Raw genomic sequence first — 12,255 nt, forward strand, 5'->3', positions numbered from 1 at the left:
GGAATAAAGCACATGGATAGAAGGGAGAGCAGAGTGTGGGTTACCTGACTCCTGCCCTGACTAACTGCCATGGAATAACTGCCCTTCAACTTGATGCTTGTCTAATGCGATGCTTAGCTGAATACGTGCGACCCCACATGCGTGCACCCCTAAGAATGAATCTAAATTTATAGGCCCCCAGTGCAGGGAGAGGACAGCGGGATTAAGGGAGCTGGTTAGTTATAAATTAGGGACAGCTGCTCAACACATCCTTGTGTGGATAGATGATCAAAGATGCAGTCCTGATTGCATCTCTGTACTAAACACCTCCTGTGACAAACATCTACAGAGACCCCCCGCCCCAAAGGAGCTACAACAGTGAGTACTGAAAACCATGTAACTGATGATGAATTCTAGCAAAGGAGTTGAATGACATGAAATTACCATTCAGGGTGCTTGCTGACATGACACATAGAAAATCATTGCAAAATACAAAGACATTCAGGATCCAGGTAGAGCTGGGGATATTCAGTGCATAACTGCAGATAATTTTTTGGCCGTTATGACTAGTCATAATTTTATTTAAAAAGTTGGTTTCAAAACTATGACCTATACCTGTGATTTTACTTGGAATTCTTGTTTTTTCTCAGGTCAAGTAAGCATTTTTTTACAATTTTTATACCAATAGTTTTAGATTTTATTGGTGTAGTTGTAAATATGGATACATTTGCTAAAAATGTAACAACAAAATTAAAGATGAGCCTGCCATAAAAAAATGAATACAAAGCAAAGAACACTATTTACCAGCAGCCATAGAGCTCACATGTAGAAGCCCAACAGGAAGTTCGGGGGCATCATACTAGATTTCGATGCTGCCTTTTTGGCGGCATTTCTTAAATAGCCAAATAACATGTACTGTGGGGAAAAAAGTATTTAACCAGATACCAATTGTGCAAGTTCTCCCACTTAAAAAGATGATAGAGGCCTGTAATTGATATCATAGGTAGACCACAACTATGAGTCAAAATGAGAAAACAAATAATTATTTGGTTATTAACTTGATAGCGCAGGATTGGCCACTGCTAAAGTGATCTGTCTTATGCAGTTGTGGCCTAGGTTTTGCATATGTCAGTGGCCTAATTTTTTGCCAGCTGGATTACATCCTCTCTAGTGCCGAATGTAAGAAAAAACTAGAAGACGACCTTGTGAGGATAGCCTGAATGGGCCAATGTAGGTGGAACTCTAAGTGAAACCAGTTATATGGCTTAACTGGTCCAATTTACTTTACCTCAACCTCTTTGCTTTGGCTCTCCTTTACGAGCAGTGTCACCAACTCAGTGACGGTCCTGGGGTTAAGGCATGTGCTGGGAAAAAAAGAGGAAGGGGCAGTGAAGGTGGAAGAGTGGCATGAAGCAGAGGAATTAGACTGCTTCAATCCACTTCACCTTCTTGGAAGAGAGAGCATCAGTGTGATGATTCAGCACTGGCCATTTGTTGCTAAGCAAATAGATCACATCAACCCAGCTCCCCGCCTTAAAAGCATTGTCCGAAAAAAAAACAAAAAAAAACTTTGCCCAAAGGATGATGTACAATAACAAATTGTATTGTGGTACCGTGTTAGCCAGAAAAATCGATGTGAATAATTTTCTGCCCAATGATGTAGTGATACCTTTATTGGCTAACCAGAAAATATTCTGCCATACTTCTGCCATCTTTGGGCAGAAAAGTATTCACATTGCCCAAAAGATGAAATATTTAAAAAATAATCAGTCATACTCCCTTACCAGCACCAACCTGGATTGATTGCAAGTTAGTAATTAGTGAGGTCCCTGTGATGGACGAGGGAGACTCCATTTTGGCTTTATGAATTCAGGCCCCATAGATTATCCAGAGATTAACCTCCACTCTTGAAGTGGCCCTTACTCTTGGGACAAGTACATAGTTCCCAAAAGAGCAGAGCTTTTGCCAAATGGCCAGAGAATTAGAGGCCACTTGTTAATGAAGGCAAGGAGGAGCAAATCTAGGACCCCCTACTGTCTTTTGTGCAAGTCTGCCTACTTTAAGGCAAAACTCTAGACTCTTTGGCACAGACATCTAGAGATGAATTATGAGCGTACCGTGCATCTCAGGGTTATGTCTGAAAGATCACCAGAATCCTGGGAGCCCTCCACACACGCCCCTGCATCTCATATTTCCCTAGCTGTCCCGGATTCCGAGCTATCGAGACTGGCTCTCCAGAACCACTTAGTCGACCCAACTTTGGACTCTCTGTATCAGTCCAGCTCCAACAAACCCGTTGAGATGTCAGTCTTCCCGTTTGGTCCTCCCGCTAGGAAGTTATGACCCATCCTAGATATTGGGAATTATTTCAGCTAGGAGGTCAAGGGAGGAGAATTTACTACAACCCAGAGGGGCAGTGGCAAATATGGGAGGGGGCGAGCTAGGGGTTAAAAGCTGGCTACACACATTTAGCTTTGTCTTTGTTCTGCCATGGAAGCCACGTCCCGTCGCGTGTGGAGATAAACCAGGAACTCAGAAGGTGCCTTTGGATACGAGAGCTTCCCTCATCCACAAGTTATACAGAACGGTAAAGTGACACATACAGCTAACTGCTAATCCCAACCTGTATCCTACGTTTATCTGTACTACTTCTGACTGTAATCTCTGTATATTACCCTGTATATATTTGTAGTACGGTATCTAGTGCACCTTTCGGCAATTAAAATATCAATTAATTTTGGGCTGGTCTTTTATCTCGAAACCCGATTTCCCACATCCGTGAGCTCGGCTAGTACTTATACACTACCTGGGGTTGGTGTCTGACCCGATATAAGCTTGTTAACAGACCGGGCTTATACCCAACGAGGAACTGGTGGGCACTGGGCAGTATACCGTTCTGGTGTAATTGGGGGATCTTGGCAGTGACGGATCGGAGGTTCATATATATATATTTTCTCGGCTTGAAACTGGTGATATATATACCGCCCTCACTGCAGAGTGCCCCGATAACCAGAACATAACAGGGCAGCCTCTCTAGCGACTACTTACCCTAGGTGCAGTTCCCTGACTGACCTGAGGGTAAGGGGGATGCCAGAGAGCTGTGACTGTGTAAGCTCCGTCATAGATTGGTGACGGCGGGGAGATACCCATATCCCCTGACTCCTCGTGTGTGTGGTTTTCCTTACAGTCAACATACCACCAGCTGTCATACTGTTGCGGCCTGTGATTGGCAGCAGCGGACAGGTGACTTGAGTAGAGTGTAATCAAATGATTTTTGATGACACACCTCTCAAATTCACAAGAATTCAGCACCACTCCCAATCAAAGCGGTTGTGACAGATGCAGGCGGGTGCTGGTAGGTGAATGTGACAGTTTATTTTTATAAACATCCACTCCCATGGTAACTTATTTTCTTCAGACAATCCCATTAAAGGTAAAAATAAAAAAATAAACAAATAAAAGCAGAGAAGCCTTGCAAAAGTAAAGGCCAGCATAGTGGATTCTAGACACTAAGGCTATGTTCACACGTTGCGATTTTGGTGCTTTTTTATGCACATTTTAAGCTGAGTTTTACAGTACCGGGAAAAGCAATGAGATTTCAGAGTTCTCATGCACACACATTGGTCATTTTCATGACTGAATTGTAAAACTGCTGCATTTTTGCAAACCGCAGCATGTCACTTCTTTCAGCGCTTTTTCACCCATAGAAAGCATTGAGCAAGTTCAAAAACGCTGAAAAAAAAGAAACGCAGGTATCAGGTTTTGCTGCGTGTTTGGTGCAAAAACGTCAGAAAGTTGCATCATGTTCTTTTTTGGGGCACTAAACTATTAGCATGCACAATAAACAACAAAAATGCAGCATTTGCCTGCAGAAGAAAACGCAGCAACAATGCAGCGTATAAACATAGTCCACCACTGCCTTACACAATCTCTGCCTCCCAGTTGACTAGTATCAGAAAAATAACAAATATGACCTATTACATCAGCATAATGTCTGCCTCCATGGATAGCTAAAAAGGATTTAGCTCTGTGTCTACAGGAGGGTTATAGCTGGGTAGGAAAAGCCACTGTGCTAGGTCAGCCTTTTAGTGCTAGCAACTTAAACCAAGCTCAATTTTTGGTGTTTTTTCCTTTGCATCTTTGCATTCTGTGCAAGTTGGGGTGTGGCCTTCCTGCCTTGGGTTGGAGACTACATTTAAGAGCTTCCCTAGACTGGGGTCCTCTGGTTGGGACCCGGTCCTTTTGTCTGCCCTAATTCACAAGTCAACTCTGACACATGGTAAGGTTTTTAATATTAGACCGGGGCACCTTGTCGATGGTGGGATGGCTTTTATGCTATTTTTTAATCAAAAACAGTATTACTAAGAACCCTGTGTTATTTAAATGCACTTTTTACATATTTAGTTACAGCAGGGTTTATGCCCATTTTGCTTCTTGTAGGTTTTTTATGCTTTATGGCCAATGTGAACATGCGTTTAAGTGCTGCATGTATACCAACTTAAACCAAGCTCAAGTTTTGTGTTTTTTTCTTTTAGGCTATGTGCACACTTTCAGGATTTCTTGCAGAAATTTCCTGAGCAAAACCAGACATTTTCTGCAAGAAATCTGCATGCGTTTTTTTCGCTTTTTTTGCGGAGCTTCCCAATGCATTAAATAGCGGGAAAAACGCAAAAAATCCGCAAAATTAATGAACATGCTGCGTTTTTTACCACGATGCTTTTTTTTCGCGGAAAAAATATGTATCATATGCACAAAAATTGAGGAATGCATTCTAAATGATGGGATGCATAATGTATGCGTTTTTTAAGCAAAAAAACGCGAAAATACCGCAAGGTGTGCACACAGCCTTAGTGGTAGCAGCCTATTCCCAGGTACTTGTGTCCACCTAATGACATGAACGAAAAGCAGGAATTTCTATCCCAAAAATGTTTTTTTCCCCTTTACTAACAAAAGGATCATTTCTGTCATAAAAGTAGTTAGGTTAATACAAAGAAGGCAAAAAAGTGTTTTTTTTTCACATGGGACTGCATATCTGAAGCAAAACCGCTAGATAAAAGTGCACAAGAAGCATTCGTACTTTACAAAGATGAAAAAAAATAAAAAGTTGAAAATGTTTAATAAAAAAAAAAGCTTCCAGGAGCATCTGAAGTAAAAAGAACAATCTCATCTAGCCATAAATTGACGTAATATTAAGCATGTAAATCTTGTTACCTCCAGTTCTTTCAGTCTGGCTGCAGCCTCTTTGTACTCATATTCAACTTTGTTTTTCTTCAATAGAATTGTTGTATTTTCCAAGGCGAATTCTACTTTTTCTTTATTTAGCAGCATGCACTTCTGAATTAAAAAAAGGGAAACAGAAAACACATTGACATAGGCTGGTCTCGACCCCACTTCTATCATCCAGAGGAAGAAGCTTTGCTCCTACATGAGGCCACATAGTCTTGTCAAACATTCAAGTACTAGATAAAATGAATCACTTTGACAGAGAATGTGTTGGCTAGGTATTGTGTGGCCTTTATCCCTGCATTTGTTTATGAAAACGCTGAAATAAGGACATTTTCTTCATTAGAAATAAACTTCTATAGGATATGGCTTTTGTCCCTTAGAAACAGGGTTGTGGAGTCGGGAAGTCAAACCTCCAACTCTACAATTTCTCCGACTGACTCCTGAGCACTGGTCACTACTGAGCATGTACACCAAGTGCACCACAGATTCCCCTCCACTAAAAGCGGAGATCCTTAGATCAGGAGCAGACCAAACATTTCATAACTTTCCCAAATTCCTATGAAGTCTGAGTCTGTCCATTTTATACAAACTCAGACTCCACGAAAATGGACTGACTCAATCTCCAGACCTGAACCCCATTGAAAACCTCTGGAATGTAATAAAGAGGATGGTGGATACACACAAGCCATCAAACAAAGAAGAACTGCTTACATTTTTGTGCCAGAAGCAGTGTGAAAGATTGGTGGAAAGCATGCCAAGACGCATGAAAGCGGTGATTAAAAATCATGGTTATTCCACAAAATATTGATTGATTGACTCTTCCCGAGTTAAAACATTAGTATTGTTGTCTCTAAATGATTATGAACTTCTTTTCCTTGCATTCCTTGAGCAATTATAGTACAGCATGTGTGTATGCCATTTATGTATATAAGTGCGTGCCATGTACACGTGTGTATACAAGTGTGTGCCATATGTGTGTGTGTATAAGTGTGTGCCATGTACACGTGTGTGTATAAGTGCGTGCCATGAAGGGGTGTGTGTGTATGTATGTATAAGTGTGTGCCATGTACATGTATGTATGTGCCTGCCATGTATGTATGTGTGTGTATAAGTGTATGCCATGTATGTGTGTATAAGTGTGTGCCATGTATGTGTGTATAAGTGTGTGCTATGTATGCATGTGTGTGTGAATAAATGCATGCCATGTACATGTATGTGCCGTGTGTGCATAAGTACGTGCCATGGATGTGTGTGTGTATAAGTGAATGCCGTGTGTGTGTATAAGTGTGTGCAATGTACATGTATGTATGTGTGTGCCATGTATGTACAGTGGGGCAAAAAAGTATTTAGTCAGTCAGCAATAGTGCAAGTTCCACCACTTAAAAAGATGAGAGGCGTCTGTAATTTACATCATAGGTAGACCTCAACTATGGGAGACAAACTGAGAAAAAGAAAATCCAGAAAATCACATTGTCTGTTTTTTTTAACAATTTATTTGCATATTATGGTGGAAAATAAGTATTTGGTCAGAAACAAAATTTCATCTCAATACTTTGTAATATATTCTTTGTTGGCAATGACAGAGGTCAAACGTTTTCTGTAAGTCTTCACAAGGTTGCCACACACTGTTGTTGGTATGTTGGCCCATTCCTCCATGCAGATCTCCTCTAGAGCAGTGATGTTTTTGGCTTTTCGCTTGGCAACACGGACTTTCAACTCCCTCCAAAAGTTTTCTATAGGGTTGAGATCTGGAGACTGGCTAGGCCACTCCAGGACCTTGAAATGCTTCTTACGAAGCCACTCCTTCGTTGCCCTGGCGGTGTGCTTTGGATCATTGTCATGTTGAAAGACCCAGCCACGTTTCATCTTCAATGCCCTTGCTGATGGAAGGAGGTTTGCACTCAAAATCTCACGATACATGGCCCCATTCATTTTTTCATGTACCCGGATCAGTCGTCCTGGCCCCTTTGCAGAGAAACAGCCCCAAAGCATGATGTTTCCACCACCATGCTTTACAGTAGGTATGGTGTTTGATGGATGCAACTCAGTATTCTTTTTCCTCCAAACACGACAAGTTGTGTTTCTACCAAACAGTTCCAGTTTGGTTTCATCATACCATAGGACATTCTCCCAAAACTCCTCTGGGTCATCCAAATGCTCTCTAGCAAACTTCAGACGGGCCCGGACATGTACTGGCTTAAGCAGTGGGACACGTCTGGCACTGCAGGATCTGAGTCCATGGTGGCGTAGTGTGTTACTTATGGTAGGCCTTGTTACATTGGTCCCAGCTCTCTGCAGTTCATTCACTAGGTCCCCCCGCGTGGTTCTGGGATTTTTGCTCACCGTTCTTGTGATCATTCTGACCCCACGGGGTGGGATTTTGCGTGGAGCCCCAGATCGAGGGAGATTATCAGTGGTCTTGTATGTCTTCCATTTTCTAATTATTGCTCCCACTGTTGATTTCTTCACTCCAAGCTGGTTGGCTATTGCAGATTCAGTCTTCCCAGCCTGGTGCAGGGCTACAATTTTGTTTCTGGTGTCATTTGACAGCTCTTTGGTCTTCACCTAAGTGGAGTTTGGAGTCAGACTGTTTGAGGGTGTGCACAGGTGTCTTTTTATACTGATAACAAGTTTAAACAGGTGCCATTACTACAGGTAATGAGTGGAGGAAAGAGGAGTCTCTTAAAGAAGAAGTTACAGGTCTGTGAGAGCCAGAAATCTTGATTGATTGTTTCTGACCAAATACTTATTTTCCACCATAATATGCAAATAAATTGTTAAAAAAACAGACAATGTGATTTTCTGGATTTTTTTTTCTCAGGTTGTCTCGCATAGTTGAGGTCTGCCTATGATGTAAATTACAGACGCCTCTCATCTTTTTAAGTGGTGGAACTTGCACTATTGCTGACTGACTAAATACTTTTTTGCCCCACTGTATGTGTGTATAAATGCGTGCCGTGTGTGTATAAGTGTGTGCTATGTATGCATGTATGTGTGTGAATAAATGCATGCCATGTACATGTACAGTATGTGCCGTGTGTGTGTATAAGTGAATGCCGTGTGTGTGTATAAGTGCGTGCCATGTATGTATGTGTGTATAAGTGCGTGCCATGTGTGGACTGACGTCCATGTATGTGTGTATGTGTGTATAAGTGCATGCCGTGTGTGTGTATGCGTATATAAGTGCGTGCCATGCATGTGTGGGTGTGTGTGTGTATATAAGTGTGTGCCATGTACATGCATGTATGTATGTATGTGGATGCCATTTATGTATGTGTTTATAAGTGTGTGCCATGTATGTGTATGTATGTGTATTAGTGTGTGCCATATACATGTATGTACGTATGTATGTGTGTATAAGCATGTGCCATGTACTTGTGTGTATGTATATACTATATATATATATATATATATATATATATATATATATATATATATATATATATATATATATATATATATATATATATATCACACACATTTTTTGCATTATTCTAACATGAATATATATTACTAGTATATGTAGATGGCTGGGTATAGACAGTGTGTGTGTACACATTTTTAAATACTGGCTGAACAGACGAGAGTGTATATATGTGTATATATATATATATATATATATATATATATATATATATATATATATATATATATATACACACATACACACACACACGATGGCAATCGTTCAACGAATTAGCAAAATGCTCATTTATAGGACATTTATAGGACATTTCATAACTTTCCCACATTATGAAAAAATTACAGCACATTCTGCACCCAATCTAATATATAAAGCTGTGTGTGTGTGTGTGTGTGTGTGTGTGTGTGTGTGTGTGTGTGTGTGTGTGTATATGTCCGGGATTGGCATCTGCACCGTCGCAGCTACGGTCAAACGTCTGGACCCCGAGAGAGTCATAGGCTATGTTGTGAGGCAAAATTTTAACCCCACGTGTTCCAATTCACCAAACAATTTTGCCCCCATCTACATAATGGGGAAAAATGAAAGGAAAAGTGTGGGAGGCAAATAGACAGCTGCCAGATGTGAACAAGGGGGACTTAAAGAGTGAGAGCGATGGCGCCAAAGAGTATATACCATACAGTTGCCTAGGTGGGGCCCCGACATGGGATACAAACCACACACGGGGATATGAACACACACACAAAATGCGTCACACACTACCACGTGCTTGAACACATATACCACCCTCAGCACACATTTCACCACACATACACCAACCTCGCCGCATAAAAGTCGAAACACAAAAGTCGCCGCTCAAAACTCGCCACGCGCAAAACTCACCACATGCAAAACTAGGCTCTCGCCACACGTGCAAAACTCACCTCATGGACAACTCGCCACACGCAAAACTTGCACACGCGGAAAAATTGCCACATGCACAAAAGTTGCAACACATGCAAAAGTTGTCTAACACAAAACTTGCACATACTCAAAACGCACCACACATAAAACTCGCCACGCTCAAAACTCGCCATGCGCAAAACTTGCTGCACACAACTTGCTAGACTAACCTGCCACATGCAACTCAATACACAAAAAGTTGCTACACGCATGTCACCACACAAAACTCCTCTCACAAAAGTCGCTACATGCATGTCGCCACATGCAACTCAACACACACAACTTGACACATGAAACTCGCCCTAAAACACACACAAGTCTGGTATTATCCTTCAAAAATAAAAATCTGATTAATAAGCAGACAAACTACAAGAGCAACAAATGTACCATATAGGAAATACAGCAGCTGTCAGTCACATGACCTGTCTATTATGTGTATGTGTGAGCTAATATATACTGCCAGGGGGAGGGCTTCCTGTTGGCTGGGGATTTATCAGGCTGCCAATTTAGCTTACAAATACTGAGGTAAAAATACTGACCAAATAACGTGTGAACGCGGTCTAATACAGGATGAGATTACATACAGATATATACTATATACAAGGGAGATGACACACAGGTATATGCTATATACAGGAGGAGATGACACAGGCATATACTATATACAGGAGATGACATACAGGTATATACAGGAGGAGATGACACTGGTATATACTATATACAGGGGAGATGACAGGTATATACTATATATAGGAGGAGATGACAGGTATATATTATATACAGGAGAAGATGACACAGGTATATACTATATACAGGGGAGATGACAGGTATATACTATATAAAGGAGATGACATACAGGTATATACAGGAGGAGATGACACTGGTATATACTATATACAGGGGAGATGACAGGTATATACTATATACAGGAGATGACATACAGGTATATACAGGAGGAGATGACACTGGTATATACTATATACAGGGGAGATGACAGGTATATACTATATATAGGAGGAGATGACACAGGTATATACTATATACAGGAGAAGATGACACAGGTATATACTATATACAGGAGGAGATGACACAGGTATATACTATATACAGGAGGAGATGACAGGTATATACTATATAAAGGAGGAGATGACATACAGGTACATACTATATACAGGAGGAGATGACATATATACTATATACAGGAGGAGATGACATACAGGTATATACTATATACAGGAGGAGATGACACTGGTATATACTATATACAGGGGAGATGACATACAGGTACATACTATATACAGGGGAGATGACAGGTATATACTATATACAGGAGGAGATGACACAGGTATATACTATATACAGGAGGAGATGACACAGGTATATACTATATAAAGGAGGAGATGACATACAGGTACATACTATATACAGGAGGAGATGACAGATATATACTATATACAGGAGGAGATGACACTGGTATATACTATATACAGGGGAGATGACATACAGGTACATACTATATACAGGGGAGATGACAGGTATATACTATATACAGGAGGAGATGACACAGGTATATACTATATACAGAAGGAGATGACACAGGTATATACTATATACAGGAGGAGATGACAGGTATATACTATATAAAGGAGGAGATGACATACAGGTACACACTATATACAGGAGGAGATGACACAGGTATATACTATATACAGGGGAGATGACACACATATATACTATATACAGGAGGAGATGACAGATATATACTATATACAGGAGCAGATGACACAGGTATATATTATATACAGGAGATGAAACACATACTATATATAGGGGAGATGACACAGGTATATACTATATACAGGAGGAGATGACAGATATATACTATATAGAGGAGGAAATGACACTGGTATATACTATATACAGGGGAGATGACATACAGGTACATACTATATACAGGGGAGATGACAGGTATATACTATATACAGGAGGAGATGACACAGGTATATACTATATACAGAAGGAGATGACACAGGTATATACTATATACAGGAGGAGATGACAGGTATATACTATATAAAGGAGGAGATGACATACAGGTACACACTATATACAGGAGGAGATGACACAGGTATATACTATATACAGGGGAGATGACACACATATATACTATATACAGGAGATGAAACACATATACTATATATAGGGGAGATGACACAGGTATATACTATATACAGGAGGAGATGACACAGGTATATACTATATAAAGGAGGAGATGACATACAGGTACACACTATATACAGGAGATGACACAGGTATATACTATATACAGGGGAGATGACACATATATACTATATACAGGAGCAGATGACACAGGTATATATTATATACAGGAGATGAAACACATATACTATATATAGGGGAGATGACACAGGTATATACTATATACAGGAGGAGATGACACATATATACTATATATAGGGGAGATGACACAGGTATATACTATATACAGGAGGAGATGACACAGGTATATACTATATACAGGAGGAGATGACACAAGCATATACTATATACAGGAGGAGATGACATACAGGTACATACTATATAAAGGAGGAGATGACAGGTATATACTATATACAGGAGGAGATGACAAGTATATACTATATAAAGGAGGAGATGACATACAGGTA

General features: G+C 40.4%; 1 protein-coding gene across 1 annotated transcript in view; it reads right to left on the bottom strand.

Moving 5' to 3' along the window:
* The window catches only part of SMC5 (structural maintenance of chromosomes 5), a 277,372-nt gene that overhangs the window by 82,343 nt on the left and 182,774 nt on the right, over positions 1 to 12,255 (bottom strand). The window contains exon 17 of the mRNA XM_069763546.1: positions 5,191 to 5,313. Coding sequence (XP_069619647.1) covers positions 5,191 to 5,313 — 123 coding nt within the window. The remainder of the gene's footprint in view (positions 1 to 5,190; positions 5,314 to 12,255) is intronic.

This window comes from Ranitomeya imitator, chromosome 1 (assembly GCF_032444005.1).
Source record: "Ranitomeya imitator isolate aRanImi1 chromosome 1, aRanImi1.pri, whole genome shotgun sequence".
Classification (NCBI taxonomy): Eukaryota; Metazoa; Chordata; class Amphibia; order Anura; family Dendrobatidae; genus Ranitomeya; species Ranitomeya imitator.